Source organism: Blastomyces dermatitidis (assembly GCF_000003525.1).
Source record: "Blastomyces dermatitidis ER-3 genomic scaffold supercont1.2, whole genome shotgun sequence".
Classification (NCBI taxonomy): domain Eukaryota; kingdom Fungi; phylum Ascomycota; class Eurotiomycetes; order Onygenales; family Ajellomycetaceae; genus Blastomyces; species Blastomyces dermatitidis.
This window is the reverse complement of record NW_025544775.1, coordinates 3,952,414-3,962,107: the sequence shown is the minus strand read 5'-3', so window position 1 is coordinate 3,962,107 and position 9,694 is coordinate 3,952,414. Positions and strand designations below refer to the sequence as shown.

Genomic DNA, 9,694 nt, shown 5'->3' with positions numbered 1-9,694 from the left:
TGTAGTAGAGAGATGACTCTTCAGTAATCTGTAATATAATCTGTTGATAATTATTTCATAGTTCATCTTGATATTTATATTGAGTTTTTCATAAATTTCATGACCTAGAATCAGATGTGAAGAATGAAGTGATTATTTATCATGATTGAAAGAGAGTATTCTGTGTTGAATTGTAAACAACATAGACTTTGTGATTCACAGTGATTTCTTGAAGAGTTTATGAATCTTCAATAGAAGTAAAAGAAGTAAAAGAAGTGAATTCAGAAGATATGATAATAATTTGAGAAAAATGATAATTTATTTTCAATAACTGATCACTGATGTGTGTAAGAAGAATTAATATAAGAGAAAATAATCTTGTTTCTTAGCTTAGTTATAATTTTAGTACTAACTCAGATTGAATATTATCAATATATAAAAGTAAATAAACAATCTTGATTAATCTCTGTCATATTTCTTAAAATATATTAATATTGTGAAAGAGAGTGTTACTAAATTGCATTATCAGATAATATCATTAAAAATATATTAATATTGTGAATATCAATGTTGAAAAAATGTTGATACTTATACATTATAGTGATTTGTGAATCATGATAGTTAAATATATATATATATATATATATTGTTTCTGACTTGATTACAACTTGTATAATAATTTTTAAAAACTCAAAATTAATTTCATTTATTAATAATTATGAACTTATAACTAACTAATATAAAAAGAAAAAAACTTTTTCTACTCATCATCTTTCTTCTCTTTCTCATTCTTCTTATCATTCTTCATAATTCACTTCTCATTCTTCTTCTTCTTCTTCTTCTTCTCATCTGAGATGATAATCATCTTAAAATCTCTCTCTACTGTCTTCTCAGAGAAGAGTTTCTGCTGCTCTCTCTCAGCCAGGTCAATCTGTGTCTTAAAATCCTGCATTTTCTGATCTGCTGTCTCAGGTTTCACTTCAGCAGTAAGCAGATTGACATGCTCAGAGAGCAGAGCTGTCTTCTCAATATTCTGAATCATGAAGTGTATTTGAGACCTGAATAAGATCTTAATTCCCTTCTTCTCTGCTAGCTTCTGCTAATTAATTAGAGAACAGAAGTATTATCAAAAATCATTATCTCTTAATAAATAAAAAACTTATCAGTTTTGACTTCTTTATCTCTCACTTCAACATTCTCTCAATCTTCTTCTGCTATTACTTATTTACAGTAACACTCTTCTTCTCTCTCTCTCTCTTTATCTTGATCTCAAATTATTCTTGAGACTTCTTCTGATCTCATCACTGCTGTATGAGACTCTTCACTGTCTTCTTCTTCAATCTCTCATGAGCAGTGTCATCTGTATTATTTCTATACTTAGTTCAGTCTAAATCTATCAGAAGTATTACTTAAAATCATTATCATTCTACTTTTTTACAGAGCCTCTTCAAGACATCATAACATGTCTTATAATCTGTCTCTTCTTGCTTGAATATCTTCTTCTTCTCTCTCTTCAATCTGTGATGATGCTCACGCGCCTTGGTGATTCACAGAACCACAGAATATTTGAAGAAAGATGACATAATTAGTTTCAGTGAGTGTTGAAGAAGAGTGAAGGCAGAAGAGATGACTAGAAATAATATAATAATAGTGATAATGATAATGATGATGATAATGATAATGATAATAATAATAATAATAATGATAGTAATAATGATGATGATGATGATGATGATAATGATAATGAAAGAGAGAGTGCATTGAAATATATTACTAACTTATTAAATATAAAGAGACTTAAAGAAAATATTAACAGCTTTCAGTGATGTTCAGAAACAGCTACAGTGTTGTATAGTAATATTATCTTCATTCAATACATGCACTGTTAATATTCTTTGTATACAGTTATTATATAATCTGTATCAGAGATACATGTAGAAAACAGATCTTTGTTACTAGAATAAATAATTGCAGTAATTCTCTGTTTTCATATTATAAAGATAAGTTATTCTCATTTCTTTCTTCTCTCTTTTCTCTTCTTTAATCAATCACTAATTTCAAGCTGATATGAAAACTATTAAAACACTCTCAGAAATCCTCAAATTAAAGAGTATAGACTAATCAAATTTCAAATGCAGAAGAAATCAAATTATCTTCTACAGATTTAATTACTCACTTCTCTTCAAATAAAACAGCAGTTGCATTCTCTCCCTCCCTTAATCAAACAAAACATGGCCTGTGAAAAGCAAGTACCATGTCAGGTCATAATGATCAACACAGTCTCAGCACACAGAACTGTATATACACAGTGCATGCTGAACTGAAAGACTGTGTGAGTTACAAACTGACAGCAGCATTTCAGAAAGAGCTGTGCAGCATGAGAAAGCTGCAACTCTTGATCATATGTACAGAGAGTGAATCACTGCAGTAAGTATATATACATTAAAGTAATACTTTTTAATAATACTCAGTCTCTGATATGATAAAAATAGAGTCTCTCTGTGAGATCTGTTTCTACCAGAAGTCAGGGAATTTTATATTTCTCAAGGTCATCTTCATGCACCTTGTCTGTGAAATTGATGAGAGAAATCATTGATTTCAGCATTCTGTTCTTGATGTTATTCAAGTGATAGCAGAGTTCACTCTGATCATACTTTTTAAGTGTATATTTTCTAATTATTCACATTTATATAGATATATACTGATTATTTATTAGATGATGTTAAGATAATAACTCATCATAGCTATGTTACTCTCACTGTGAGAAATATATAATTAATGATAAATATTATAAAGACTCTGAAAAATGAGTATTTTAAGAGTGCTGCAGCTCTGTGATCTTGATTTTTTTTTATTTTTATTTTTTATTTTTTTCTTTTTCTTTTCTTTTTTTTTTTATTTTTCTTTCTCTTTCTGTCTCTTTTTTTCTTTCTCTTCTTTTTTTCTTTCTCTTTTTTTTTTTTTATTGTGATTTTTTCTTGTTGTTTTGTTTTTTGTTTTTTTATTATTTTTTATATTTTATATTTTTTTTTTAATTAAAATGATATTGATTATGATCTGTGTTCAGAAAAGTAATAATATTTAATAATACTCTCTATTGAATTTTCAACAAATAAGCACTATATTATGATATTATGTAAGTGAGAAATGATTTCATGATCTCATTTAATACTATTTTCAATAATGAAATCAGAATGAAAATGTGACTAAGAATTCAAATATATTCTTTATCTGAGACTAGATTTTTATTTGAAAAGTGAATCTGAGACCTTTAATATTTGAAATAATGAGATTTGAAATCAATGTGATGAATATAAATCATGATCAGAAGTAATACTTTTAGACAACATGACAACTGTAAAGTTTAATTCTGGTCTCAGACACAGTCATACAGTCAGTCTAGTTATCTTATTATTCTTTATCTTAATATTAAGATTCTTTATCAGTATTTACATCACAAGTTGAATCACATAAGTAATACAGAGAATATGACCTTATTTATTATTTCAGAAATGCAAAATCAATTTTTTCTTCAAGCTCTTTATCATAGTATAGTTATTCACAGTATTATCAGTTATAATTATAAGAAGACTGAGACTAATATCTCAATAGTCATTTTTAATCACAGTTATTAATGTCTCTGTTACATAATTCTCAGTATAACTACTAATCAATGATTTAAATTCAATTAATATCTCTTAATAAGTTCAGTTCTCATGAATATAATAACATATAACTCTCATAAATACAAGATTGTTTATACTAGTTTATATATTCACTGTGAGAGGCACTCTTTGATAATTCTTCAACTCTGATTCTAGATATTGTATATTAACTTTGTAGTATATCTTGAGATTAAACTGAAGACAGAATCAATATGAAATATGAAGATTTAAATTAAGTATTTAAAGAAGTGTGCAGAATTCAGAGTTTTTAATTGATTGAAGAGAAAGATTCAGAGATATACATATATAAAGTAATTATTCACAGAAGTTATCAGATAAGAGTTATAAAATCAGAGTACTGATATATGATTATTTTCACATAATTTTCTTTAAATTAGAAAGTTAGTATTATTAAAAATTATTATCTGATAGAGTAACTTATCAGCTCAGTAGTAATTTTCTAATTATTTTTCTTTTATTATCTGCATTCTGATAACTTCAGATATCAGAAAATTTCTTCAGAGTTATAATCAGTTTATAATGAATGTTTCTGAATAGAGTTACAGTAATTGTAGTAGAGAGATAACTCTTTAGTAATCTATAATACAATCTGTTGATAATTATTTTATAGTTCATCTCAGTATTTGTGTTGAGTTTTTCATAAATTTTATGACCTGAAATCAGATGTGAAGAATAAAGTGATTATTTATTATAATTGAAAGAGAGTATTCTGTATTAAATTGTAAATAATATAGACTTTGTAATTCACAGTGATTTCTTAAAGAGTTTATAAATCTTCAATAGAAGTAAAAGAAGTAAAAGAAGTATATTCAGAAGATATGATAATAATTTAAGAAAGATAATAATTTCTCAAGCAGCTATAAGAAAATGACTAAATTCAGAATTATCTGAATATGAAGAGAAGGAAATCAACCAGATATAGTCTGTTAAAACAGCTATACACTATCTTTTAATAATTTGTTTTGTTACAGTCTCTCTTTACTTTATCTTTTCCTTTCAATTTCCTTCTATCTATCTATTTAATGTGTCTATCTTTAAGACTGTGTTCTCTTTCTCTTTTCCTTTGTCATGATATTGTCCAATGATTTCAAAGTATCAGAAGATGTTAAAACACTGCAATTTGTAAACAGTTTTTGTATTCTGAGCTGGAATTTTCTGATTTTGCATATCTGAAATTGATGAATGTATAATAGTTAACTTTACAGATATAGGAAAAACCCTGAGAACTAAAAGTTCTCAGGTAGATGTCATAGTCTCTGACTGCATACATCTCTAATTGAAGAATAATAATAATAATAATAATAAAGATAATAATTTATTTTCAATAACTGATCACTGATGTGTGTAAGAAGAATTAATATAAGAGAAAATAATCTTGTTTCTTAGCTTAGTTATAATTTTAGTACTAACTCAGATTGAATATCATCAATGTATAAAAGTAAATAAATAATCTTGATTAATCTCTGTCATATTTCTTGAAATATATTAATATTGTGAAAGAGAGTATTATCAAATTATATTATTAGATGATATCATTAAAAATATATTAATATTATAAATATCAATGTTGAAAAAATGTTGATACTTATATATTATAGTGATTTATAAATCATGATAGTTAGATATATATATATATATTTATTATTTCTGACTTGATTATAACTTGTACAATAATTTTTAAAAACTCAAAATTAATTGTAATTATTAATAATTATGAACTTATAGCTAACTAATATAAAAAGAAAAAAACTTTTTCTACTTATTATCTTTCTACTCTTTCTTATTCTTCTTATTATTCTTTATAATTCACTTCTTATTCTTCTTCTTCTTCTTCTTCTTCTTATCTGAGATGATAATCATCTCAAAATCTCTCTTCACTGTCTTCTCAGAGAAGGGTTCTCACTGCTCTCTCTTAGTCAGATTAATCTGTATCTCAAAATCCTGCATTTTCTGATCTACTGTCTCAGATTTCACCTCAGTAGTAAGCAGATTGACATGCTCAGAGAGTAGAACTGTCTTCTCAATATTCTGAATTATAATGTGTATTCAAGACCTGAATAAGATCTCAATCTTCTTCTTCTCTATCAGCTTCTGCTAATCAATTAGAGAACAGAAGTATTATTAAAAATCATTATCTCTTAATAAATAAAAAACTTATCAGTTTTAACTTCTTTATCTCTTATTTTAACATCTTCTCAATCTTCTTCTATTACTACTTATTTATAGTAATACTCTTCTTCTCTCTCTCTCTCTTTATCTTAGTCTTAAATTATTCTCAGAACTTCTTCTGATCTCACTGCTACTGTATAAGACTCTTCACTATCTTCTTCTTCAATCTCTTATAGATAGTGTTATCTGCATTATTTCTATACTTAGTTCAGTCTAAATCTATCAGAAGTATTACTTAAAATTATTATTATTCTGCTTTCTTTCAGAGCCTCTTCAAGACATTATAATATATCTTACAATCTATCTTCTCTTACTTGAATACCTTCTTCTTCTCTTTCTTCAATCTGTGACAGCACTCACACATCTTAATAATTCACAGAATCACAGAATATTTGAAGAGAGATAATATAATTAATTTCAGTGAGTGTTGAAGAGAGATGAAGATAGAAGAGATGATCAGAAATAATATAATAATGATAATAATAGTGATGATAATAATAATAATGATAGTGATAATAGTAATGATAATGATGATGATAATAATAATAATAATGATGATGAAAGAGAGAGTGCATTGAAATATATTACTGACTTATCAAATATAAAGTGACTCAAAGAAAATATTAACAGCTTTCAGTAATGTACAGAACCAGCTACAGTATTGTATAGTAACATTATCTTCATTTAATACATGCACTGTTAATATTCTTTGTATACAGTTATTATATAATCTGTATCAGAGATACATGCAGAAAACAGATCTTTGTTACTAGAATAAATGATTACAGCAATTCTCTGTTTTCATATTTTAAAGATAAGTTATTCTCATTTCTTTCTTCTCTCTTTTCTCTTCTTTAATCAATCACTAATTTCAAGCTGATATGAAAACTATTAAAACACTCTCAGAAACTCTTAAATTGAAGAGTATAGACTAATTAAATTTCAAATACAGAAGAAACTAAATTATCTTCTACAGATTCAATTACTCATTCTCTTTTAAATAAAACAGCAGTCATGTCCTTTCTCTCTTCTCAATTAAATGAAACATGGCCTGTGAAAAGCAAGTACCACATCAGGTCATAATAATCAACACAGCCTCAGCACACAGAACTGTATATACACAGTATGTACTGAACTAAAAGACTGTATGAATTGCAAACTGATGACAGTATCTCAGAGAGAGCTGTGCAGCATGAAAAAGCTACAACTCTCAGTTATATATATAGAGAGTGAATTACTGCAGTAAGTGTATATATATTGAAGTAATACTTTTTAATAATACTCAGTCTCTGATATAATGAAAATAGAGTCTTTTTATAAGATTCATTTCTATCAGAAGTTAGAGAATCTTATATTTCTCAAGATCATCTTCACATATCTTGTTTATGAAATCAATAAGAGAAATCATCAATTCCAGTATTCTATTCTTAATATTATTCAAGTGACAGCAGAGTTCACTCTAATCACACTTTTTAAGTGTATATTTTCTAATTATTCACATTTATATATATATATACTGATTATTTATTAGATAATATTAAGATAATAACTTATTACAGCTATATTATTCTCACTGTGAGAGATATATAATTAATGATGAATATTATAAAGACTCTGAGAAATAAGTATTTTAAAAGTGCTATAACTCTGTAATCTTGATTTTTTTTTTATTTTTTTTTTATTTTTTTCTTTCTCTTTCTTTCTCTTTTTTTCTTTCTCTTCTCTTTTTCTTTCTCTTTTTTTTTTATTGTGATTTTTTCTTGTTGTTGTATTTTTTATTTTTTTGTTATTTTTTATATTTTATATATTTTTTTTTAATTAAAATGATATTAATTATAATCTGTGTTTAGAAAAGTAATGATATTTGATAACACTCTCTATTGAATTTTCAACAAATGAGCACTATATTATAATATTATGTAAGTGAGAAATGATTTTATAATCTCATTTAATATCATTTTCAATAATGAGATCAGAATGAAAATGTAACTAAGAATTCAAATATATTCTTTATTCAAGACTAGATTTTTATTTGAAAAGTGAATCTGAGATCTTTAATATTTGAAATAACATGATTTGAAATCAATGTAATGAACACAAATCATAATCAGAAGTAATGCTTTTAGACAACATAATAACTGTAAAGTTTGATTCTGGTTTCAGACACGGTCACACAGTCAGTCTAGTCTTAAAGATAGACACATTAAATAGATAGATAGAAAAGAATAGAAAGAAAAAAGTAAAGTAAAATAAAGAGAGACTGTAATGAAATAAATTATTAAAAGATAGTATATAGCTGTTTTTAATAGACTATATCTGATTAATTTCCTTCTCTTCATATTCAGATATTTCTGAATTTAGTCATTTTCTTGTAGCTGCTTGAGTTTCTGATAGAAAGTCTATTAAGTATTTAATTCCTGTCTCAGTTGAGAATAAGAATCTTATATTTAATTGATTTAAATCATACTTCTCTTTCAATCTGACTCTGAGACTATTGTATAATGCACAGTACATTACAATATACTTAGAATTCTTATTTATATTACAGAATGAGCATTCTATTGAATCAAATCTATCATCAAATCTTTGTATATAAGATTTAAAATAGTTATGATCTAATTTCAGCTGTATTATAGATGAGAATATTTTCTTTTTACATTTAATTGAACAAGATTTTCACTTGAGTTTTATTTCAAATCTTGAATAATGTGTACTCTTCTTTTGTTTCTGTTATCACGCTCCCGGCCGTGTCAAGACTCTGTTGCGGTTTCACACAGCTCATCACTTTTATACAGATGATTTCATTTCATCTGAATCAGTTTTCAATTACTCTATAACATTATTCAGATATATTATAGAAAGATCTAAGTAATGAATATAAGAATCTCACTTCTATATAAGATCAGCAGATTACTCTTTCTTAGTAGTAAGACACTGCTGAGATATCACTTCAGCTATTCTTACTTATGAAATAAGAGAAGAGTATCTACTCATTATCTATATAGAATAGCTAGATATTAACTCTTTATCAAAGAAGTCAGTGATTTATCTTTCTTTTATAGAAATATATACAAGAGTTACTGCATTTCTTATACAATCTTCTTAGTATACTAAGTATCATATCTGTGATATTCTTGTAATAACTCTGTAGCCTATGAGCTTGTTATTCAAGTAAAATAGTCAAGCTTATTTATACAGCTTCTTAAATAACTATCTCTATATGATATCACTGACTAGTCACTGCTTTAATTCTGTTATATTATAATTCAAATTACTTAATCTGATTATAAGTTTGAATCAGTCAAGCTCTAATAGACTGATATAATCTCACATATCTATACTGAGACTGACTCAATCTGATTCTCTGAGAGAAACTCTACACTATTTTCTAGAGTGTGTATATCTCTACTCTGACAGAAATCTGAGATTTCTGAACCTGCTGTATACTTTAATATAAGCTTTTGTAAGAAATCCCGCTTCTCATGAATTCTTTACCTCTATTCCTATCTCTTGTGTAACTAATAGAGCTAGCGGCCCTTGGCTACACACAACTATATAGACTGGAGTTCATGAATACTATTCATAACTCAGCTTGAATACTATTATACATTTAATCTCTACATTTTATCTTTCTACTGTGAATACTTCTAGTAGTTAACAGTACATATCACATCAAGCTGCAAACATCTGAATAATTGTCTGTAAGCACTTATTCTTACATTTCAAGCTCAGTCAGTCAGCAATCACCTGTTATAACTGAAAGAACTAGAAACTTGCATGCTTCAATCTCTATGAACTCTACTGCAGACACTCAGAAGCAGTCATCTGAATCATGAATAGTCTTCATAAAAGAAGTCTCA

General features: G+C 26.5%; 1 protein-coding gene across 1 annotated transcript; it reads right to left on the bottom strand.

Moving 5' to 3' along the window:
* Nucleotides 1-790: 790 nt before the first annotated feature.
* On the bottom strand, nucleotides 791-1,021 carry BDCG_16442 (uncharacterized protein; the record flags this gene model as incomplete). Its single annotated transcript, XM_045425674.1, has 1 exon — nucleotides 791-1,021. The coding sequence occupies one exon, from the start codon at nucleotides 1,019-1,021 to the stop codon at nucleotides 791-793; it is 231 nt and encodes a 76-aa protein (XP_045279785.1).
* Between the last annotated feature and the right edge of the window lie 8,673 nt (nucleotides 1,022-9,694).